Raw genomic sequence first — 25303 nt, 5'->3', positions numbered from 1 at the left:
CCCGTGCCCTCTCCCCTCCCATGCGCAGCGGCCGTGCATGTGGTTGGGGATGTGGGGGCACCACCATGTCCACAGCCAGGCCCCGGCGTGTTGCAACATTGTGCAGGACACATGCTGCCACTATGATCCTACACACTACTGGGGGCGCATATAACAGCTGCCCGCCAGAACGGTCAAGGGAGCGAAAGCGTGACTTGAGCACTCCGAATGTGCGCTCCACTATGCCCCGGGTTGCAATATGGGCTGTGTTGTATCTTACCTCTGGAGGCGTGATGGGGTTCCGAATTGGCGTCATCATGTGGGTGCTCAGAGGGCATCCACTGTCCCCTGGTGAGGAGGTGATGGGTATCATTAGTGGGGTAGTGACATAACTCTGCATCTGACATGCATGCATGTGCAGTGGCATTCATACTCACCAAGCAGCCATGTATCGCCATGCCGCTCAGCTTCTAGGTCCCGGTTTAGGGTAGACATTCGGTAAATGAAGCTGTCGTGGGTGGACCCTGGATAGTTGGCATATACTGAGGTGATGATTCCCTTAGCATTACATACTACCTCCACGTTGATGGAATGCCAGTGCTTGCGGTTCCTATAGATGTGCTCAGATGCCCTGGGGGGACGTAGTGCCACATGGGGACTGTCCCTGCACTTTTGGGAATTGTGCCACACCGTAGAAATCGAGGGTGGCAGCCTGCCTTTCTGCAAGTGTCCTGGGCAGGTATATGTGCCTACGGACTGATGGGCGTGCAGTGATGATGTTCAAGACCTGGTGTAGGCAGCGTGACTGCATGGCCTGTGACACCCCACCCACTATGGAACTTGTCTGCTGAAATTATCCTGTGGCCAAGAAGTGCAGTACATTGAGGACCTTCTCCAGGGGGCTGAGTGCTTGGGAGCACAGGGTGGGTGATGTGAGGTCATCCTCCCACTCACTGACCAGGTCCAGTATTATGTGTGGGGGAAACCTGTACCTCCCATACACCTGGTCATGAGGCATCCCAAAAAGGCTGGTTCTGGGAGTGAAAATTCGGGCCCTCACTATCCTCCTCCTCCTTTGGTAACCCACGGCCACTGCTGCTAGGAATGGTATATTCATCCTGGCGTATGAGCTTGTTTGTTGTTTCCGTGCACTTTTATGCTGCGCGGGTCGACGTAGGCCTGCTTCATGCTGGCGTACGTGTCTCAGGATTGGACCATTAATTTTTCGGCACGTCGTAGGCGAACGTGTCAATCTTCCCGCCCACCCCAGGAATACACGTAGCACGCTTTCACAGGCACAGTCGCGGGTAAATATTCCCGCCCACCTCTGGAATACATGTACCCCACTCTCACAGGCCCAATCACGTGTGGAAGTTCACGCGAACCCCGAAGTACACGTAGCCAGGCCAATCGCATGTGGGACTTCCCGCGCACCCCGAGGTACACGTACCCAGGCCAATCGCTTGTGGGACTTCCCGCGCACCCCGAAGTACACGTACCCAGGCTAATCGCGTGTGGGACTTCCCACGCATCCCGAGGTACACGTACCCAGGCCAATCGCGTGTGGGACTTCCTGCGCACCCCGAAGTACACATACCCAGGCAAATCGCACGGCTGGGGGGTGGGGGTGCAGGGGGACATGAGTGGGGGCCTGGTGGAGGCTGCCCCTGCACTGCCGGGGGGGTGGGGGTGGTGTGAGACATGAGTGGGGGCCTGGTGGAGGCTGCCCCTGCACTGCTGGGGGGTGGGGGTGGTGGTAGACATGGGTGGGGGCCTGGTGGAGGCTGCCCCTGCACTGCTGGGGGGGTGGGGGGTGGGAGACATGGGTGGGGGCCTGGTGGAGGCTGCCCCTGCACTGCTGGGGGGTGGGGGTAATAGGGGACATGAGTGGGGGCCTGGTGGAGGCTGCCCCTGCACTGCTGGGGGGGGTGGGGGTGGTGTGAGACATGAGTGGGGCCTGGTGGAGGCTGCCCCTGCACTGCTGGGGGGTGGGGGTGGTGGGAGACATGAGTTGGACATGAGTGGGGGCCTGGTGGAGGCTGCCCCTGCGCTGCTGGGGGGTGGGGGTGGTGGAAGACATGGGTGGGGGCATGGTGGAGTCTGCCCCTGGTGGCTGGGGGGTGGGGGTGGTGGTAGACATGGGTGGGGGCATGGTGGAGGCTGCCCCTGCACTGCTGGGGGGTGGGGGTGGTAGGAGACATGAGTGGGGCCTGGTGGAGGCTGCCCCTGCACTGCTGGGGGGTGGGGGTGGTGGGAGACATGAGTTGGACATGAGTGGGGGCCTGGTGGAGGCTGCCCCTGCGCTGCTGGGGGGTGGGGGTGGTGGAAGACATGGGTGGGGGCCTGGTGGAGGCTGCCCCTGCACTGCTGGGGGGGTGGGGGTAATAGGGGACATGAGTGGGGGCCTGGTGGAGTCTGCCCCTGGTGGCTGGGGGGTGGGGGTGGTGGTAGACATGAGTGGGGGCCTGGTGGAGGCTGCCCCTGCACTGCTGGGGGGTGGGGGTGGTGGGAGACATGAGTGGGGCCTGGTGGAGGCTGCCCCTGCACTGCTGGGGGGTGGGGGTGGTGGGAGACATGAGTTGGACATGAGTGGGGGCCTGGTGGAGGCTGCCCCTGCACTGCTGGGGGGTGGGGGTGGTGGGAGACATGGGTGGGGGCCTGGTGGAGGCTGCCCCTGCACTGCGGGGGGGATGGGGGTGGTGGGAGACATGAGTGGGGGCCTGGTGGAGGCTGCCCCTGGTGGCTGGGGGGTGGGGGTGGTGTTAGACATGGGTGGGGGCTGGTGGAGGCTGCCCCTGCACTGCTGGGGGGTGGGGGTGGTGGGAGACATGAGTTGGACATGAGTGGGGGCCTGGTGGAGGCTGCCCCTGCACTGCTGGGGGGTGGGGGTGGTGGGAGACATGGGTGGGGGCCTGGTGGAGGCTGCCCCTGCACTGCGGGGGGGGATGGGGGTGGTGGGAGACATGAGTGGGGGCCTGGTGGAGGCTGCCCCTGGTGGCTGGGGGGTGGGGGGTGGGGGGAGACATGGGTGGGGGCCTGGTGGAGGCTGCCCCTGCACTGCTGGGGGGGTGGGGGTGCATGGGGACATGTGTGGGGGCCTGATGGAGGCTGCCCCTGGTGGCTGGGGGGTGCATGGGAGACATGAGTGGGGGCCTGGTGGAGGCTGCCCCTGGTGGCTGGGGGGTGGGGGTGGTTGGAGACATGGGTGGGGGCCTGGTGGAGGCTGCCCCTGCACTGCTGGGGGGTGGGGGTAATAGGGGACATGAGTGGGGGCCTGGTGGAGTCTGCCCCTGGTGGCTGGGGGTGGTGGTAGACATGGGTGGGGGCCTGGTGGAGGCTGCCCCTGCACTGCTGGGGGGTGGGGGTGGGGGTGGTGGGAGACATGAGTGGGGGCCTGGTGGAGGCTGCCCCTGCACTGCTGGGGGTGGGGGGAGACATGGGTGGGGGCCTGGTGGAGGCTGCCCCTGCACTGCCGGGGGTGGGGGTAATATGGGACATGAGTGGGGGCCTGGTGGAGGCTGCCCCTGGTGGCTGGGGGGTGGGGGTGGTGGGAGACATGGGTGGGGGCCTGGTGGAGGCTGCCCCTGCACTGCTGGGGGGTGTGCGTAATAGGGTCATGACTGGGGGCCTGATGGAGGCTGCCCCTGGTGGCTGTGGGGGTGGGGGGGTGGTAGACATGGGTGGGGGCCTGGTGGAGGCTGCCCCTGCACTGCTCGGGGGTGGGGGTAATAGGGTCATGAGTGGGGGCCTGGTGGAGTCCGCCCCTGGTGGCTGGGGGGTGGGGGTGATGGGAGACATGAGTGGGGGCCTGGTGGAGGCTGCCCCTGCACTGCTGGGGGGTGGGGGTGGTGGGAGACATGAGTGGGGGCCTGGTGGAGGCTGCCCCTGGTGGCTGGGGGGTGGGGGTGATGGGAGACATGAGTGGGGGCCTGGTGGAGGCTGCCCCTGCACTGCTGGGGGGTGGGGGTGATGGGAGACATGAATGGGGGCCTGGTGGAGGCTGCCCCTGCACTGCTGGGGGGTGGGGGTGGTGGTAGACATGGGTGGGGGCCTGGTGGAGGCTGCCCCTGCACTGCTGGGGGGTGGGGGTGCGTGGGGGCCTGGTGGAGGCTGCCCCTGCACTGCTGGTGGGTGGGGGTAATAGGGGACATGAGTGGGGGCCTGGTGGAGTCTGCCCCTGGTGGTTGGGGGTGGTGGTAGACATGGGTGGGGGCCTGGTGGAGGCTGCCCCTGCACTGCTGGGGGGTGGGGGTGGTGGGAGCCATGGGTGGGGGCCTGGTGGAGGCTGCCCCTGCACTGCTGGGGGGTGGGGGTAATAGGGGACATGAGTGGGGGCCTGGTGGAGGCTGCCCCTGCACTGCTGGGGGGTGGGGGTGGTGGGAGACATAAGTGGGGGCCTGGTGGAGGCTGCCCCTGGTGGCTGGGGGGTGGAGGTGGTGGGAGACATGGGTTGGGGCCTGGTGGAGGCTGCCCCTGCACTGCTGGGGGGTGGGGATAATAGGGGACATGAGTGGGGGCCTGATGGAGGCTGCCCCTGGTGGCTGGGGGGTGGGGGTGGTGGTAGACATGAGTGGGGGCCTGGTGGAGGCTGCCCCTGCACTGCTGGGTGGTGGGGGGTGGGTGGGAGACATGTGTTGGTGATCAGTAGTGCAAGGTGACATGTGGGTTGGCTGGTGGGCATGGCCATGGTGGATGGGTTGCCTGTGGGACATGAGCAGGGGTGCAGGGTAGTACCCTGTGGTGTGGGCTGCCTGCAGGGGCCGTGCAGGGTGTAGAGGGAACACCTGGGGGGACACACATGGCCAAATCACATGTAGCATTCCCCGGCACCACCGAAATACACGTACCCTGCAGAAATCCCGTGTGAATCTTCCGCGCACCTCGGAATACACGTACCCAGGCCAATCGCATGTGGAACTTCCCGCGCACCCCGTAGTACACGTAGCCAGGCCAATCGCATGTGGAACTTACCACGCACCCCCACCTACCCAGGCTAATCGCGTGTGGAACTTCCTGCGAACCCCGAAGTACACATACCCAGGCTAATCGCGTGTGGAACTTCCCGTGCACCCAGGAACACGCGCACACGCTATTTTTCACACAGCGGGTGTCCGTGTTTGTCGGTGCCCCTTTGCACCTCATTTGTCCGTCCTAGAGGGCCACTGTATGGGCCATTCATCATGGCTGTATATGTGTGCTTTTTGTTAGTGCACATTTTGGCGCACATTTTTTTCAGTCGCAGGGGCGCTACCGCCTGTTTTCTTGTGGCGTACTTGTTTGGCCCTGTGCGCGTCTTTGACCGTGCGCTGGTTTGCCCTATTTGATTCCATGAATACGGGTTGTAGGCGAGCGTGTGGGCGTTCCGCGCACGTGCCTCCTGTACTTCCCCCGTGACGCCCATATTTTCACGCGTTGTTCCCCATTCCGAGTGTTACGCCCCGTGTTCCGCCTACTTTTGGGATGTGCGCCGCGCTATGTGCGATTTCGCAGTGGCCGTGGCGCATGCTGTTGGATGACCTGTGCGCCGGCATGCGCGGCGCACATTTTTAGCACCCATCCAATGTTTTTCTCGCGCACGGACTTCCATGAATCGCTGTGTGCTGGTTTTCCTGCGATTTTCGCACTTGCACTGCTATTTTCGCACTTTTCCTGCGATTCGCACGTTTTGGCACCTCTGCGCGGGAATTTTTGGCGCACATCAATTCCATGAATCGACCCCTAAGTACGAGTTGCAGAGACTTAAAACATCAAACACTGGAACATCTAGTGAGACATTGTCAAGGTACTCTAAACACCAGGAAAAAAACACGTGGACAAATTCATCTCAAATTCAGATTCAGAGCAAGGCCTCTCTTCATTGATGTTCTGGCATAGACTGATAACAGGCCAAGAGACTGCTCTCACGATAAACGTAGTCATAGATATCATCATGTGTAATTTATTAAATTAATAATGATCATGTGAACTGACCTTATGAAGATATGTTTTTTTTTCAGTACATTGGTTCTTTATGTGAAAAAACAAATATTTGGTTATAACACAAATAAAAAGTATATTACAACATTAGGTTTTACCTGCCTAGAATAGCTGTATGCCATTCGTAAAAAGTGTTCTATAGGTGTAGCTGACCTTGGTTTGCCTGGTGCAATTCTAAATTACTGTAAAGTGTTCTTGCTTATCTTAGTCTATGTTCTACTGAGCTAAAAAGCAACTGTAATTGTATATTACACCAAAAGGTCTTAGTCGCCTAGTATAAATGTGCCTTATCCTCAGTGTGGTTATAGGTTTCTACGGTTTCTTATTGGTTTTCCACTATTCAGTTTACTTACAGGTTGGTTTACTAAGGGATTCCTTAACTGAGTATCACTGCACAACTGCTAAGGTCTAAAACCCTCGTATTACTGAAAGTAATCAGAAAGTAATTTATGGTTTTACTCACCATGAATAGGTGTGTCCTATACTAAATGTGTTTGATAAGGTCTGACTTGCCTAGAAATATTGTACGTTTTCTGAACAAGGTTCATGCTTTGATCTGTGTACTTTAAAGCATTGTGTTATGTTTTTATAATGTGTATAAGACTCTATGACATAACTTGGCCTAACTTGTATTTATAATGAACCTTTTTTTAATTATACTTCTGGTTGACAGTGTTTCTGTTGGACCCTTGGTATACTACAAGTTCCTGGTACCTTCGTACAGATTATATATATATATACACATTACTCACCGTAATCGTATTTCTGATGCTTGTATCTGCTTAGATTCACATGCTGTGCATAGGCCGACATCTAGTGGAAGCTGCGGAGTATTACAGTTTGTTTTTCGAAACTCGAAAATGGGCGTCGACACAGGGCGTGCCAGTAATACTATCCCCTAGTGTGACGTCCACTGTACCCAAGATCCCTCACGCGTCTAGGATCCTCAGATTGTATTTTTTCTGACATGAAGTAGTATGAGGAGTAGCGCGAGTACAGATAATCCAAGCAGATAGATAGAAAGGTAAGACTACAAGCAACCATGCGCCTTCCCTCAGAGGGGAGGAAGGGTGGGTCGCATGTTTATCTAAGCAGATACAAGCATCAGAAATACGATTACGGTGAGTAATGTATCCCTTCTGAGGCTTGTGGAATCTGCTTGGATCACATGCTGTGCATAGATTAGCGAGCAGTACCTGAAGAAGGAGGTGGGATGTGAGAAGGGTCATGAGCAAATAAGTGTCTTAGAACCGCTTGTCCCACTTGTGTATCTGCCTTGGAATGGGTGTCAATGCAGTAATGCTGAGTAAAAGTGTGAATAGAGCTCCAAGTAGCTGCTTTGCAAATGGTGTCAAGGGGTACATTTGCAATGAAAGCCAGAGTGGCCCCAATGCCTCTAGTAGAGTGGGCTCTTGGCGTGAAAGGCAGAGTTCTTTCAGAGAGTGAGTAACACAGCTGGATACAGTTAATAATCCACTTCGAGATGGCACCTTTAGAGACACGATCCCTCTCTCTGCCTGTAGCTACGGAGACAAACAGTTGATCTGTTTTTCTTAGCGGTCTGGTCTTATTTACATAGTAGAGGACCGCCCTACGCACATCTAGGGTGTGTAGTTTCATCTCAGCCGAGCTTTGAGGGTCCTGGAAGAAAGCCGGAAGCTCGATGGACTGGTTTACATGGAATTTTGATATAAACTTAAGTGAGAACCTAGGGTGTGTGCGTAAAACCAGTTTGTCTTTATGGACAGTAAAGAAGGGATCCTGCACTGACAGAGCCTGAATTTCACGGACCCTTCTTATAGAAGTAATAGCTACTAAGAAGGCCGTTTTATAAGTCCGGTGTTTGAGACTGCTTTTATGAATGGGCTCGAAAGGGGGTACCATGAGGTTGGCTAGCACCACATTAAGGTCCCACCCTGGTGGTGGGTTTGAAATAGGAGGGTGAAGTCTCTTTACTCCTTCCATGAAGGCTTTAACTACTGGTACTTTCCACCACGAGACCTTACTATGGTAAGTGGTGTATGCCGACAGGGCTGCCAGGTGTACTTTTAGTGAGTTAAAAACCAATCCTGCATCTAGCAGGTGGAGCATGTATGAAACAATAGTGGAAGGAGTGCAATCAACAGAGTTGATTTGTCTACTCTGGCACCAGATAACGAACCTCTTCCACTTGTCAAAGTAACAGTGCCTTGTGTTTGGTTTCCTAGGTTCCTTTAGGATGTCCATACACCTCTGTGGTAAATTGAGATGTCCAAACTCTATGACCTCAGGAGCCATGCTGCCAGGTTCATTGAGTTGGGTGGCTGGTGCACTGTTTGACCTTGGTGCTGGGACAGTAGGTTGTACCAGGCTGGAAGTTTGATGGGCTTGCATACCGCCATCCTGCGTAGGTGTGGGAACCACGGTTGTCTTGCCCACATGGGAGCAACTAGGACGAGCGTCATCGACTCTCTGTTCATCTTGTTCACCACTTTCCTGATGAGGAGTTGGTGGAAAAGCGTACGCAAACATCCCTGACCAGTTCACCCACAGACCCACACCCCTGGGAGTCTGGTTGGGGGAACCTGGATGCAAATCCTGGGCACTGTGTTTTCGCTTGTGGCGAATAAGTCTATAGCAGGGAAACCCCACTGAGAGAAGATATCTTCTACAACCTCTCTGTGTAGAACCCATTTGTGTTCCTCTGGGAGGGAGTCTCTGCTCAGAGCATCCGCTAGGGAATTGAGCTCCCCTGGAACATGTTGTGATGACAGGAAGATGTTCCGTCTGAGTGCCCATATCCAGATTTTCTGGGCAAGCTTGGACAGATTTGGCGAACGAGTCCCTCCTTGCTTGTTCAGGTAGAACATGGATGTTGTGCTGTCCGTCCGGATTTGCACTGACAGGTTTAGTAGGTGGGGCTCGAACGCTTGAAGCGCTCTGAATACTGCCAGAAACTCTAGCAGGTTGATGTGGTTCTTGGCCACTGAGGGAGACCAGAGATCCTGAGCTGTGTGGTGGAGACGGTGAGCTCCCCACCCCGTCAGACATGCATCGGTAGTGACTACTGCCTGTACTCCGGGATCGTAAAAGGGTTTCCCCTGTGCGAGATTGTCTCTTGTCCATCAGTGAAGGCTTTGTACTAGTGTTGGCGAAACGACCAGTAGATCGTCCCACTGACCACTTGCCTGAGACCACTGTTTCGCCAACCATTCCTGCATGGGACGCATGCGCAGGCGCGCGTGGGGGACCAGGTAAATACATGACGCCATCATGCCCAGTAAACGCATTGCTTTGCGTACCGTTATTTGGTGACCGGACTGATAATGCGGAATTTGCAGTAGTATATTCCGAATTCTTTCCTCTGAAGGAAAGGTCAACCCCTCTTGAGTATCTAGGATTGCTCCTAGGAACTGTTTGGAGGTGCTTGGCACCAGGCTTGACTTTTTCTCGTTGATTGAGAAGCCTAACTCGTGGAGGAGGTTGATAGTCCTTTGAATGTTTGTCCTGCAAATTACTGGGGTTTTCCCCGTTATGAGCCAGTCGTCCAGATAAGGGTACACCGGGATTGCCTCCCTGCGTAGGTGTGCAGCCGCCACGGCCAGTACCTTGGTGAATACCCTTGGTGCCGAAGCTATCCCGAAGGGCAGTACCTTGAATTGGTAGTGCCGACTGTTCACCTTGAAGCGCAAGTACCTTCTGTGCGCTGGGAACATGGAAATATGAAAATAAGCATCTTTCATATCCAAGGTTGCCATGTAATCCCCCTTTTTTAGGAGGGGGATTACCTCTTGTAGCGTAGTCATACAAAACTTTTGGGGCTTGACATACTTGTTGGCAGGCCGTAAGTCCAATACTGGGCGCATTGTCAAATCTTTCTTAGGTACAAGGAAGTAAGTTGAATAAATACCTTTGTTTACCTGGTGTCCCGGGACGAGTTCTATCGCGTCCTTTTCTGGCAGAATGGCGATCTCCTCGAGGAGAATCTTCTGATGTTCTAAAGAGTGTACTCTTTGTCGTGGTGGATGGTTCCGGGGACGCTGCAGTAGTTCTATACAGTACCCTGTGGATACTGTTGACAGCACCCATCTGTCTGATGTGATCCCTTCCCAAGCCTGGGTGAAGTTGGAAATGTGTCCCCCCTACTGGGGTTGCGTGAGAAGGGACCCTGAACTGAGCGTCACTGCTTTGGTGGAGGCGTGCCGCCTCCCTTGCTGGGGCTGCCTCTACCTTTACCACGACCTCTCCCATTACCCCTGCCGTAACCCTGGGTAGGCTGTTGGCTGTTGTTCCACTGTGTACCCTGCCCCTGGGAATAGTTAGATCCTCTCTGGGAATTTTGGCCGTGTGGGCGATGAAAATTACTATTCCCTCTCTGGTTAGGGGGTTTATTGGTTAACTGCCCAAGGGACTTGAGTGTCTCGTATTCGTCCTTGGCATTCTGCAGTGCGTCTTCGACCGCCTTACCAAACAACAGATCGGCTTCCACCAGTTTGTCCAACAATGATGCCTGGGTTTCTGCCTGAAAAGACTGCCGTAACCACGCATGTCTCTTGATAACAGTGCCTTCTGCTATCAATCTGCCTGCGTTGTCTGTGGCGTCAAAGGTTGCTTTCAAAATGCAACCAGACACGGCTCTACCCTCTGCGGAAATCCGAGATAACTGGGCCTTTAAAGGTTCCGGAGCAGAGGCTATGAGTGCCGTGACTTCTTCCCACTGATGGCAGTTGTAGCTGGCCAACAGGGTGGTGGAGTTTGCAATCCTTGCTTGATAGGCGGACGTTGAGGCTACTTTCCTGCCGAAATCATATAGTTTTTTGCTCTCCTTGTCGGGAGGAGCTTTGGACGATGACAATGGTGTTCCAGCCCTCTTACGAGTGTTAGTGACAACTAGGGAGTCTGGCTTCAGATGTCCTCTTATATAGAGAGGGTCAGACTGGGCTGCCCTGAAAAGTTTTTCAACCCTGGGATTGACTGCTCTGGTGAGGTTCGGGTTCACCAGGGACGGGTCTATTCTTCGCTGAATGGACTTAAGGATAGGGATGGTCTGGGCAACAGGCCTCCTTTCTCCCACTAACTCCTCTGCGAAGTCCCTCTCCTCCTGGACACCGTGGGTGTCAATATGGAAATGTTCTGCTGCACATGCGAGAACCTCGTTTAGGAGGGGTTGGTTATTGACAGGGGAGTCGGTAACCGGGGCTTCGTTTTCTACCGGGGAATCTACTCTGTAGGTTTCAGGGTCTTCCTCTTCCTCTTCTTGGTCCTCATCATCCCCATAGTAGCCCGTCCCGGTTTGCTCTTCTACCATGCCAAATTCTTGGTCCTCACCAAAGGAAGCCTCTCCTTGATACAGTGAGTATGGTCGTGAGTATGGTTGTACCTCGAAGGGGTCTGTAGACCTCATCTGTGTCTCAAACCGGGGCTTCTTACTAGGGGGGATAGGATCGTTAGAGCCTGAGGGTGTCGCCCCTTGTGAATCATACGAAAGGAAATGGTCTGGATTTTTATTGTAAATGTCAGCCAAAGAAGACATCCTTGACATGACCCTATCTTTGTCTTCACTCGACCATTTTTTGGAACTGGGAATGACTCTCTCAGCAAGTCTCGGGGATTTATCCTGAGTAGATTTGCTGGTTTTAGACATATCAGCAGACCTGTCCGTTTAGGGGGGAGTGGTGTGTTTCACAGGTGTGGAAGAGTGCAAAGACTGCTTCTTCTGCTGTTTTCCCCCTCCCCGTGAGTGGGAAAATGTTTTCCCTGTCCTTTTGTGGCTCCGGAGGTTTTCAACGCCCGGCGTCGAGGATCGGGGGTAGAGTCCCTGTCCTTCGAGCGTGGGCCCTCGCTGATCTTGACTGCGGGCTCCGACTCCTGGAGCACGGCCTGGAGGCGGAAGTCGTCTTCGTCCTCCGACGATCGAACTTCTGTTAGCCTAGGGAGCGAGGCACTCTTGGCAAGAGTGGATGATTGCCTGGAGTCATGTGGCGATCTCGATCGAGAATGCCCAGAGGACACCGAATCGGACCGTTCTGTTTGTGCCTCTTTCCGAGAACTCGACGTCGAGTCTCGGTTGGACTTCGTGTGTTTAGTGTGTGTGGTGTGTGAAGCGCTTGTGTCGCCGGGGGTCTTCCCCATAGCCGCACTGCCGGAGGACCTTCCGAAGTCGGGGACTTGCGCTCGGCTGTCTTTCGACGCCGTAATGCCCTCGCCGTCCGAAAGTACGGCGTTGCTGAAGGCGCCCTCCGCTGCCATGGCCGCCTGACTGGCGTGGTGGGCCCAACGCTTCGAACGGTCCTTAAGTGTCTTAGGTTTAAACCTACTACACGCTCCGCAGTTCGCTTCGGGGTGGTCCCTCGGAAAGCAGAGATTGCACGTGGCGTGCCTGTCGACCCAAGGGTATTTGCGATTGCACTTGGGGCAGAATTGAAAAGGGGTACCCTCCATACGCACCTTGAGGCAGCAGGCTGTTAAGTGTAGGAAATGTATAAGGTGTACCTATATACCAAGAGTGTAGAGTATGTCCAACCCCCCACTCTCCCTACTTGCAGGGCCAAGGCCAGAGGCCTTCCAAGGCCTGGGCCAAGGCCAGAGGCCTTCCGAGGCCCAAATCGTCATGCAGCCGCCGACTGTCGATTTCTTCTCCAGCCGGCTTCGAGTGTCGAAGTTCGACATTGGGATGGGGAAGGATGTAAATAAATTAATATTTTAGCAAAAGTATGGCTAAGGCCAGGGGACTCTGCAAAATGCTTCCGACCAGTATGGCGGAAAAAAACAATCCGAGGATCCTAGACGCGTGAGGGATCTTGGGTATAGTGGACGTCACACTAGGGATAGTATTACTGGCACGCCCTGTGTCGACGCCCATTTTCGAGTTTCGAAAAACAAACTGTAATACTCTGCAGCTTCCACTAGATGTCGGCCTATGCACAGCATGTGATCTAAGCAGATTCCACAAGCCTCAGAAAAAAAAAAAAATATATATATATATATATATATATATATATACACACACACACACACACACACACACACACACACGTATACATACATACACACTCAGGTGGTACAGCCTTATACTAAGAGTGGAGTCTTGTACTGTTTCAGTCGAATAGTTTCACTAAACCCTTACTTGGGTTTCAGAATAACTGTCCTAACAGAGGAGAGTTGAAAGTGATCAGTCCAAGAGAGAGGAGTAGTGAGGGGGTGAGAAAGGGGGATGTCTGAGGAGATGAAAATATCCAAGGTTTGGCCAGCAGATTGTGTCGGACCAGATGGTAAAATGGAAAGGGAGAGTCACAGAGGTTGCAGAAGAGCCCAGAGGAGGGGTTAGAAGCATCCAGGTGGATGTTGAGGTCTCTGAGGAGAAGTTGAGAGGTAGAGGCAAGGAGAGAAGAGGAGAGGTCAGCCTATTCTGAGAGGAAGAGGGTGACCTGGCTAGGTGGCCTGTAGATGGTGGCCATAGTCAGGGAGAGGGCCAGCAGATAGAGAGCCAACAGACCAGGCATTCAAAGGAGAAATAATCCTGCGTAGGAATGACAGATGCAGGGCCCCACTCAGGAAAGATCAGGGCCACTCCACCTCCGGGCCGGTTGGTTCTGGGCTCAGAGAGGATCTTGTAGCCCTCAGGGAGGAGAGTGTCAAAACTCGTGACAGAGTTGGCCGTGAATCATGTCTCTGAGAGTGAGGACATCCAGGTGAGGGTCTTTGGGGAGGTGGCTGATGTCAGAGGAGTGTTTGACAACAGAGCGAGAGTTATGAGTAGCTATTTGGAGCAGAATACCACATTTGAACGTCTTCCGGGGTGGGTGTCATGATGCCTACCCCCGGGCATCAGGACCAAGGCCATCCAGACATTTATTTAAACCTCAGCAGCCCCGGCTAGGGGCTGTCTGGGTTCAGTCCTGGCGCCTTAGGCGCCAGGCTCATCATAGAAATCAGTCCTGGTGCCATAGGCGCCAGGCTCATAGACTTTACTTACCTGATGCAGACCATGCTGCAAAAGAGCCCAAGCCTACATGAGGCCTGGATGGGACTATTTTGTTACAGGGACTATTTTGTTACAGGGACTATTTTTTACTCGGGCGTGGCTCTAGGGAACTTCTTACCTGGAACTACTTTGGAGGCTATTTAAAACACGCCCCAACAGCAGCACACGCTTCGCGATATTCTGCATCCAGCAGCGTGACGCTCACCGTGCCTGCAGCCAGCATCCAGTCTTCTGCCACGCCCGCCTCGAATCCGGAGCTCCTAGAATAAAGAGGAAGAAAAGGACAAGGTTAGAAAACAAACCATTTGATTCCTTACCTGATTCCGGACCCAGCACATCTCCGAGTCTGGAAAGGACATTATTCCAGCACGCGCCGCATCGGCAGCAGCAGCGCTGTGTTATACTCACCAGTCCACAGCATCTTTTGACTCGGCGCTGCCTCCATCATTTTCTTCGTTGAAACCCAGCACCTGGAAGGAACAACAAAAGAAAAATCAAGGTGAGCCGTGAGAACCGACAAAGACAATCTCTTTTGCTACCATAGGCTTACCCGATTTATCACCGGAGGCATTACTCTTTAATGCGCCGCATCTTCTTATGCCGCACCTATAAAGGGAGAGAAAACAACAAGTTAAATTCATGAACCTTTTACCGGACAGTGTTTGATAACACAGACTTTTACCTGAACTCCATTGGCTGCCTCCAGGCAATATTCTCTTGGAGCCAGCTGCAATCTAACGAGGGAATGGAACAAGAGTGAACATCGGACATATTGAACTCTTTGAACTTTACAAACATTGGAGCCAATATTCTTCCGAAACTCCTCCAGTACCTTCAAACCAGTGAAGTAACTGGCATCTACGCGCCCCTGCATGTCATGCAGGATGGAGAGCTCATCATTTAAAAACATAAGGTGAGGTTACTAAAAGGGATATCAGAGGTGATCAGTGGGAGAACGAGAACAGTTGGGGTGGGGGCCATCACTAAAGTCCACGGGTGGCTAAATCCCTTTCTCCACTTGCAGGAGAATACTTCTACAGATCCAGCAGACAAGATTAGGCGGGCCAGTCCAGACTGTCATCTCTGCACTACGCATCACGTTGGTGGAGACCGCAGCTGTCCGGGTCCGATCAACGCCCCTGTGGGAACCAGGTGAGCGTAACAGTGGGGTACAGGAGTGAGGTACACCCAACGAAAGTGGCAGAGGGGCCAGAGAGTGGGCAGAGGCAGTAGAAGGAGGTGGCATAGGGGCCAAAGGGAGTAAGGTGGAAGGGAAGTGCCAGAGAGGAGAATGGAAGAGGCAGAGGAGGCAGAGAGGTGGTAGAAGGGGTTGAAGGAGAAGGGTGGAAGTTGATAAGTCGAGGGAGACACCTATTAAGAAGGAGGAGATTGGGCTGAGAGCCCTGGACCATGAAAGTACCATTAAGAGAGACATTGATGGTGACTTTGGAGGAATGGAAGGAGGCAAAGAGCACCTCCCATCGGGTGCCACCATTAATGGGAGGAGGAGGAGGAGGAGAAAGGAGACAGAACAGAGACCATATGAGGGATCCATAGGTCTGGAGAGGGAATGACAAAGAGGATGTCGGTAGGAGGATGCCCGTGAGAGTCTCTCTGAGGAGGTGCTGATGTGGGTATCAGCGATCGGCAGGCCTGGGTTGAGCTCAGGATATCCCTCTTGAACCTTTTCCTTCCATACTCAGTGAGAGGGATAGGATAGGAGACAGAGTAGCAGTTAGAGAAGATGGGAGAAATTGAAAGCACCATAGAGGGTGCAAGGAGGAAAGAGGACGATGTGAGGGAGAGAAGCATGAGGAAGGGGGGCACAGCTCATCGCTGCGCAACGCAGGATGCACAGAAACGGGGGGATCACAACAGTTGGTAACACAACAGAAGAAGCACAAGCAGGTACACACTACAAGGGGAGCACAAGAACACAGCGAGGACTAAGAACAAGGGAGTGGGGGGGACATAGAGATCTACCTAGGGGTGAGGGGGACTAAGGGAGACAGAACAGTAACCAACAGACACCAGCAGCGGAAGTGGGAACCTAGAGAGTTGAAAGAACCTAGAGGGCACAACAGAGACACAGTAACCAACAGTAACCACTAGTAGAGTAGTAACCAAGAGGGGGTAAAAACAGACCTAGAAAGCACATCAGTAACCAACAGCAGAGTGGACACCTAGAGGGGAGAAAACAGAGCTAGAAAGCACAAAGGTTAACAGTGTGGAGGCACAGCAGCCACAGGGCACAAAAGAGACTCACAAAACACAAAGTACAGCTAAGCGCAAGAGGGGAAAGCCTCAAGGTTGCACAAAGACAGTGCATGTTGAGCCAGGCGGTTAAGTAGAAGTACGCACAAGGCCGGGCAGTTCAGTAGGGAGCAGTAGTGGCTGCTCCCACTGCACACACCTTTCTTACCTTACAGTCGCTGCCGGTCGACGGCTGCGCAGCATGCTTGCACTCTGTGCCACTGCCCCATCGTCGCCAAACACATGTGTCGCAAAACACAGCGCCCTTGTCCTGTACATGCTTTGCTGAAGAGGGTCCGATCCTTAAAGGATCGGAAGCATGGAACATAGTGCAACTTTCTACGTGTCAACCGGCCAGCGTCTCCTGCGGTCCTGTGTTGCACAAATCCGCACCCTTAGCCTGTGCAGGCTTTACCGGAGAGTGTCTGATCCTTAGCTCTTAAAGGATCTGAAGCGTGAAACGTAACGCAACATTCTTTATTTCTGAAAGAACATGTGCTTCTATCAGAACCAAATTACAGAAATCCATAGGGTGTGAGGAGCAGTAACATTATGGATACTTCAAAATGATCACTCAATGGTATAAAGGAGGCCATGCCAGGCAAGCAAAACCAATAAAACATTAAATGCATAAACTGATGTCTGTTCAGAAGCCCATTGTTTAAAAGAACAATATATACGTACAATAGATGCAACTGAAGACTCGGTTAGGGATCATGAAGGAGAGTGATAATCATGCATGAACCAGGGGATTCTATACTAGTTTTAGTGTGGCCATGAACCCTGTGGAAGTGGGGTACACTTGAGGTCAGCAAGGTAATGAGTTCCAGAGATGGGGGGACAGGAAGAATAGCAGCATGAGGCAGTAAATGGAGGGCATTGGATTTTAGACAGCAAGGTCGAACAACAAAAGATAGAGTCAACCACATTGGGGCAGTGTGGATAGCGCGTGAATAGATTTAAAGAATATAGAAAAGAATTTACAAAGCAACCGGTTTGGCATAGTGAACAACCCAGATGGAGGCAGCATGCAGAGGTGGGCAAGGTCCACAGGTGTTTAATGAGTGGGCAGGTGACCAGGTTCACCACTTTGTTAAGTAGTGTGAATGAAAAGAGGGTTATATGGATGGGGCACCTGTAGGAATATGTAGACGTAATTCAGTCTGCTGAGGACGAACCAGGATATCAGAGTCTTATCAGAGTGATAGGCAAGCATTTAAGTTATTCTAGAGATTGTAGCTAGCAACGGATTGAGATTGCTATCCAAGAGGACCCCAGATTCTGAGTATTGGGGAGAAGTGGTGAGGAGATCAAGATGTAAGAAAATAGAAGGAAAACTGGGCATAGGATTGGAGGCCAGAAGGAAGAGGACTTGCTGTCTTCAAAGAGCTGAGCGTCAGACAACGCATACCATCCAATGACTAATGGCGCATAGACAGTTGGTGGTGTGAAAGGATAGATCTGGGATGAAGGTGGGCAGAAGAGGTGTAAAGTGGGGAATTTAGGAGGGGGTCAAGGACCAATCCTTAAGGGATGTGCAATAAAAGGATGGGTCAGTGCTCCAGGAAATGGAAAAGGAGCAATTGGGCAGGTAGGAGATGACCCCATCAAGCGCAGAGCCCTGGAAGCAAATGTTTCAGAAGCATGATTAGAGAGGGTCAGGAGGACACCAGAATGACAGTGTTGAAAATGGGAGTTTGTCTTTAGTTCCCCCTGCATTCACTTCGCCATACATTCACATATTCACATTTACTTCTCCTGTCTTTCACTTTTTCATTACAGGACAAGACCCCTTGTATCCCCCCCTTTTTTACCCCATATATAGCCCCCTGCCACCCATTGATCCTTCAGCTAACCATAATCTCATTTATTGCCACATTCCCAATGTGAAGATGCAGATGAAGTAAATGCACGAAGAAGTAAATATATGGCAAAGTAAATGTCTGGCAAAGTGAAGGTATACTCAGTACGTGTAGGGGAAGTAAGGGAGGATGAGGATTGTTGAGAGATGCGAGTAGTAGCGATGAAGTTAGAGATATGGGTAGAGTGCCTTATCCATGAATTGTCTGTTTCGGAATCACTGGAAGGTGGTGGTGGTGGCCACCCATTTTGTTAACCTAGATGCATCCAGGGAATAGGGTAGGCAAAGGATGTACTTTTAATTGATCAGCTATTGCTCTAATAAGAACGCTTTTCAATTTCTGCTACTTCTGATTTTCATCCAGACATTTGTTGCATTTAGGCAACTGTGAAAAGAGAAGGAACCCAGAGTTTACTGACTATTAATATGGACCATTTGGCCAACTGACTCTGCAACTCACAACTATGTTTGAATGGCACCATTTGGCTAGGGGATTCAAAAAGTAAACCCTGGTAGCTCCTCACTCTTCTAGGCTACAAGCTGAGGCTAAATAGGTGGTCCTGGCTGTATTTCCACATTTCCATCAATATTCTTAGAAGATGATCTTTGTTTTCTGGATGTATTGATGGGGTTTGTAGATATTAAATTACAAAGTGGTTATTTTAGATTTCCACGTACACAAGGACTAGCAATTAATACACCACAGCCCAAGTTATCCTCGAAAATCCAAGTCAGTATATTTGGCAAGTGCTCATCTTGGTTCAAAATCAATTCAACATTCCATGCATTCCTCTAAGATCAGTAAGCACATCATAAAACACAATGTTAAGGAGCCATTGCTTTTTTAAGAGACATACTGTACCTGTTTTCCTCTGTAACCTCCATCCATTGCATGCAGGCTACGGGTGAATTCACCACCAGAGTGTGAAGGCTCTCTGGTTTTTCAACGTCGCACAATACAACTCTCATGGTGTCAGCAAGTCCAAAAGCCAAGACTGTATAAAAAGCAGTTTTAACATTTTGAAAACAAACCTTTCCACAAGCAGGATAATACAATGCAAGTATTTCAGGTAAGCCAAGTGTTAAAGTTCACATCAATCTTTTATGCACTGCAATACATGGAGACAACAGTTGGCACAGACATTTGGTTTCATGTAGGGGATAAAAGAAATTGGCAGCTAAGGGTCCTGAAACTAAAGGAGATTTTGATTTGCACATGATCAAACCATTACAATCACGAATGGAAACCAAGATGATGATCCAGATCCTCTGGTTCCATAGTCTCCAACTTGGTATTTGACCAGATCTTCTCCATTTTATCTTCTTGCAAACGGTTTCCATTTAAAATAGGACTCCATATAAGTATTCAGTTTATCACTAACCATTCCCGCTTTTATCAGACAAAACTAATGCAGAGGATGAACAATATTTGCCAATATCACAAAGTGGTTGAAAAGAGCTGAAGTTTCGAATAGAAAAAGTGGCATTATTTCACCAAAATCAGCGAGTTCGCAGAGAAGACTGTATATTAAACTTGATCTATCAATAACATCAAAGTAAGGGACATAAAATTACTCTTAATCCAAATAATGAGTGAGTGTATGTTTTTTATCAGCGGCTTCCCCTGTCAGATTGATTAAAGTTTAAGAGTTGCAGGCAATCAAACCAGTGTTTGCAAGCCACAATAATAGGAGGTTGCAATTGCAACACTAATTATGTCCATCATTATATTACAGAGTCTCAGCTTTTGCTAGTAACCACACCCCTCTTAACAAGTCCTTTTGGGGTACAAATTGCACAATTGTACTGTACAATTGCACAATTTACTGCAATATACTGTATATACTGTTTGGGGGACGTGCTTTCCAGAGTCCTGGTGCAATGCGTATGTAATACCTATCTTCATGAGGGATGTGAGGACCGACCCTAAGAATTACCGCACTATTACCATCCAGGACGTTGATGGTAAGGTCTTTGCATCCCTCTTGTTAAGACATTTAGAGAGCTGGGCCAAGGAAGGTGGCAGGCTGAAAAAATGTCAGACAGGCTTTAGAAAAGCACACAGCACTAACCTCAATCGAACAATATTTAGGGGTATACAGGACTCCACATTGTCGGGTAAATATGTCTCGGTCTTTGCGGCATCTTCTCTGGTCTAAACTGGCTGGATGGAAAAGCCCAGCCGGTTTGTACAAATTAATTATAAGGTTCCACGACAATAGTTCAAACCATGTTAGATTGGACCACTGTGGCCCACTTTCAAGGAAGATAGAAACCCACTCAGGCATGAGGCAGGGATGCACATTAGCTCCATGCCTCTTTAATATATACGTCTTTGTTATGACCGGTGGCAAGGCATTTATGCTTAAAAGGATACACTGTCAAGTTGAAGTTGATCTTTAAGTTTCTTTATTCAGGTACATAAGTTCATAAGATGTAGTCAGGGTCATCAGGAAATTAGGAAGTACACAAGACAGGAACCCACTGGCTCCCACCACCCAGGCTCACATATCTCAACTGCCTGTCAGTGGAACCCATTCATACCCAAACATTCCAAGCTCACAGCAAACATTCCACAAGTGACATCACTCCATACATACCTCATCCAGGCAGGATGAATACAAAGGAAGAAAGGCCAACCACAGCACCTCTTTCCCTTACTGTAACAAGCATACCACACCATACAACATGCATCTCACCTCATAGTCCTCAACACCTCCTTCCTTTACACCACACAAAATATACCCTTCACTATCAGACAGGACGCACAACCAACCTAGCGCAACCCTGACACCAAGATCACTTTGACTAACCAAGAAGGAGACCAGCTGGACACACAGGCTTAACTAACTATCCAGTAACGGCACTCCACCAACAGAACAATAAACTTCTACCCTCATACAACACACAACACCTTCCACACGCCACCGCCACTAACGGATCACAAGCCTGCCACACTGGAGCGCAAAACCTCCCTCTGGGCTACTAGCTACAAAGCCACACACAACCTGGCAAAAACTAAACACCTCCCGTCCCCCACTGCCACTGGCGAACCACAGGACTGCCACGCCTGAGCACAAACGGCCACCTATATGGGCTGGCACGAGGCCTGCTACAACACCTACAAGGAACATGACTAACTCACTATACCAGACCATACCATCAAGGCAACTAATGCATCGGGTGCATATATAAACCTCTACCACACTCACCCGAACCATTCCGAACACTCATTCTCCAACATTCACGAAAGGCAACCTCCTGGCACACCGGCCAACCAAACCACCAAACTCAGCCTCAAAGTGTTGGCCAGACACCCGAGCCCTCATAACTACACTAAGCTAAACCAGGTGGCCACAGCCACAAAGATGTTGTGTTGCATTGTCGTACTCCCAGAACCAACCAAGAATCTATTCCAGGATGGTCCCAGAAGCCACACTTAAGATAAAACAAACAAAGCGAATGAGATGCAGGTGCACCTGCATCCCCAGAGTCTCCACAAACTCTTGACCAAAGCTCCCACTGGTCGCAACACAACTAGACTATACTTGGTCGCACACATCATGACTCCGCAGAGCTGCTTGACCAGACTACCTCTAGTCACACCAATCATGACTCCCTGGTCACACAAATCACATCAAAACTCTGCAGAGTTTCCTGACCAGACACACTGATAATGCACTAAATGCACACCAAATACACAACCCATGACTCTGCAGAGCCCCATGACCAGACTCCTTCTGGTCACACCAATCATGACTCCCTGGTCACACAAATCGCATCAAAACTCTGCAGAGGTTCCTGAACAGACACACTGATCATGCGCTAAATCCACACAACCCGTACACAGAATCTCTCACTCTGCTAACAAGTGCTGCAGTCACTCAATCAGAAACTTTGAGATGTGGGCAGTACCCTACCCACACCTCAAACACAACTGCACAGAATGATAACAAACCAAAACAGTGATGTTGACATTTCAAAAATAGTTCTTTGATGCCACTCTCAACAAAGGAGCAATGTTAAACCTAAGAGTCCATGTTGCCCTTAAGGATGCAACGGTAACATCTGCAATTCCTCAAATATTTTTAAAACTAGCATATTATGCATCATCTAAATAATACACTTCAAATGCCCTTTACAATCTCAGTCCACACACCCATGTGAAACTCACTCATCCAATTAACACCAACTATGCATGGTACTAGAAAATGCAAACTCGTATTAAAATATTTTCTGTCACCTGCTAAAAGTCTCTTGCATCCTTGCAACGTAACCTTGCTGCAATTCCTCAAAAAAAAATATAAGCAACGAGAGAGCCCCACTGAAATAAGCCTGACAGTGTGAGACCTATCTGCCCCATCTGGCTATAAAAGCGACAGTGCATCCCCAAACCGCACAGCGACAGCCGGAACTGCCTCGTGCCACCAAAACAAGACGTGGTGACATTACCACCCGATTTGATGGGAATAGGTGGTGCAGATAAACATCCCTGGCTGCAAACCAGAAACATGTCTCCAGCCAAAGAGAAGACCAAACCGTCAATCATGGACTCCTTCACAGCAGCCAGACAAAAGACCCCGCCGTCAGCCACAGCAGCAGAGCGAGCAAAGAACCACAAGCCCCCGAGGAAGGCCCAGGAAATGGACAAGTACTACAAGCCATAGCTGCACTCAGGTCCTTTATTGACACGAAAATAGAAGAGGTCAAATCCAACATGCTACTAATGAGGCAAGATACACGCAACCTGGCAGAGAGAGTGACTACAGCAAAGGCCGGACTCTAGGAAACAGCCAAAACCACGGCAGACTTGAAAGTGAGAGTACTGGAGCTAGAGAAGAAAGTTGCAACACTAGAAGCGAGATCAGAAGAAGCTGAATGGAGGGCCCGCCATAACATCCGGCTACTGGGCATACCAGAAGGATCTGAAGCCTCGAACCCGACTGGGTTCGTAGAAGCCCTGCTGCAGCCGGAGGTGGGTGCTGGTCGACTAACACAAGGTTTAGCAGTGGAGAGAGCACATAGATCTCTGCAAAGGAAGCCACCACCGGGATCACACCCACGGCCAATGATCGCGAAAATCTTAAACTTCCAGGACTGAGAGGTCATACTCAAGTTCTCCAGAGAAGGCGGGGAGATAACAAGAGACAACTCTAAGATCGCCATCTACCCTGACTACACACTGGCGGTGCAACGGGTGAGGAATTCCTTTATACCTGTAAAGGCCAGACTCCGCCAACTGAACTTGAAGTACATGTTGATGTACCCCGCCTGCCTGAAGGTGCTCTACAAAGGAAGGGCAGTGTTCTTGGAGACACCCGCAGCAACCAACATGTGGCTGGAGCACAACAACCTGGCTGATGGTGAAGAACCGATCACATAAAAGCGCTGTGTAGAGAGGGGGGAAAGAGTTGACGCTAAGTGGTGAGGACTGGTGACAGGGGTAAGTCAATGAATGTGCTACATATGTGGTGACACCAACATGCACTAGCTAATGAACAGGCGGACAATTCGGCCGCAGGACCGGAGCGCAAAAACCCGACCCACAGAAAGACCGGTGCAGGTCTGTTGCAAGCAAACCACCGACACCTGACGGCCTGGATGGAGCCGGAGGGCAAGGGAGCGCATGAGCGCTGCCAAAATCAGACAGTCGGCGCAGTTAATTGTTGTTATTGGTAGTTCAATCACCCGATGTGATTGCGGTTACACTTGAAACGCTTGACACATGGTCTCCTGTAGCAATAAGGGCTGGGCTGGAAAGTCCTTTGAATACGAAGGGGCGCAAGCCTGGGCAGAAACATAGGAAGAAGAAAAGAACTCAGAACTAGCACTGCAAAGCCATGGCAACACAACTCAAGATAATAACTTGGAATGTACGGGGAATAGGTAACTACCTCAGCAGGAATCGAGTTAAGTCCTACTTGAATAGGAAGAAGATCTCCATTGCCCTGCTGCAGGAAACTCACCTGACAGAGGAGTCAATGTCCAAACTGAATGAATACGGGGGGGGTATCGTGCAGCGCATTCAAAATACACGAGAGGAGTGTATACTTGGGTTGACCCCCGGGTGTCTTTTAAACTAAGGTAGAGGCGGACACGGAAGGCAGATAACTGATACTATGGGGATTGATCGAACATTCAGAAATATGCACAGTCAATTCCTACTTCCCGAACCACAACATCCCGGCATACCTCAAGATGATGTGCGCTAAAATAGCACAGCACAGGGACAGCCTCTTTGTCTGGGGCCGAGACTTCAACTGTGTGAGAGACCCTGAGCTGGACAGATCCCCCCCCCCCCCACAAACCGAAACCCAGCAGACTCAGGATCACCGAGCACAGCTCTAGACCATTTAGACGTAGTAGATGTGTGACTTAACCCCCAGACGAAAGAGGTTACACATACTTTTCTTCACCCCACGGCCTGTACACCAGGCTCGATTACATATTTGTCGACAAGACCCAGCTTGCGCAAACAGAAATGGCTCGGTACCTGGGAAGATCAATCTCGGACCACTCACCCCTCGTGATCGAATGGTCGCTAAGGGGCCCTAGACCCCCCACATCCCAATGTGGCGCATGCCAGTAGAAGCACTAACTGACCAGGTCTTCAGGGAAGACCTTCGGACCAAGCTGGTGGGATATATAGAGGAAAATGTGGGTAGTGTAGAATACTGGGGCACGGTATGGGAGGCATTAAAAGTAGTGATAAGGGGCGAGACCATAGCGGGGGCAGGGTGCATCAGAAAAATCTTGCGGTTTGAACTAGAAAGACTAGGAAATCTGACAGACGGAGGCAGACACCACTGGGAAAAGGGAGGAGGAAGGAAAGTTGGCCGAATTGAGGGGCGTGGGCAAGGAAGCGTGGGAGAGGCTAGCCAAGTTTGACTACGCAACAAGAACCGCAAAGGCACACGGGGAGGGGGACAAACCGGGTTGATTATTGTAATGGCTGTGCAAAAAGTAACACCCCAAACACCTAACGACTGCACTAAAGGATGAGGAGGGCACTGTGCACTGGACAGAACAGGCAATTAACGACACCTTTAAATCATTCTACACAAACTTATACGCACACGACACCCAGTACCCCAAACTGACATACAAGACACACTGGGGGAAATAGGTCTGCCCAAACTAGACCGAACCCAACGAGAAACCCTAGAGGAAGATATATCCATAGACGACATCAGCGATGCAATCAAATCTCTGGCTACAGGCAAAAGGCCGGGCAGCGACTGCCTGCCCCCCCCCTGAATTTTATAAAACGT

At 51.4% G+C, this 25303-nt stretch overlaps 1 protein-coding gene across 2 annotated transcripts in view; it reads right to left on the bottom strand.

The window, feature by feature from the left end:
* The window catches only part of ANAPC4 (anaphase promoting complex subunit 4), a 1458106-nt gene that overhangs the window by 1365315 nt on the left and 67488 nt on the right, over window positions 1-25303 (bottom strand). For both annotated transcript variants that reach the window (XM_069631855.1, XM_069631854.1), the window contains exon 3: window positions 18895-19027. In XM_069631855.1, coding sequence (XP_069487956.1) covers window positions 18895-19027 — 133 coding nt within the window. The remainder of the gene's footprint in view (window positions 1-18894; window positions 19028-25303) is intronic.

Source organism: Ambystoma mexicanum, chromosome 6q (genome assembly GCF_040938575.1).
Source record: "Ambystoma mexicanum isolate Mex_15411 chromosome 6q, UKY_AmexF1_1, whole genome shotgun sequence".
NCBI classification, from domain to species: domain Eukaryota; kingdom Metazoa; phylum Chordata; class Amphibia; order Caudata; family Ambystomatidae; genus Ambystoma; species Ambystoma mexicanum.
The sequence above is the reverse complement of the archived record's forward strand: the minus strand, read 5'-3'. Positions and strand labels throughout refer to the sequence as shown.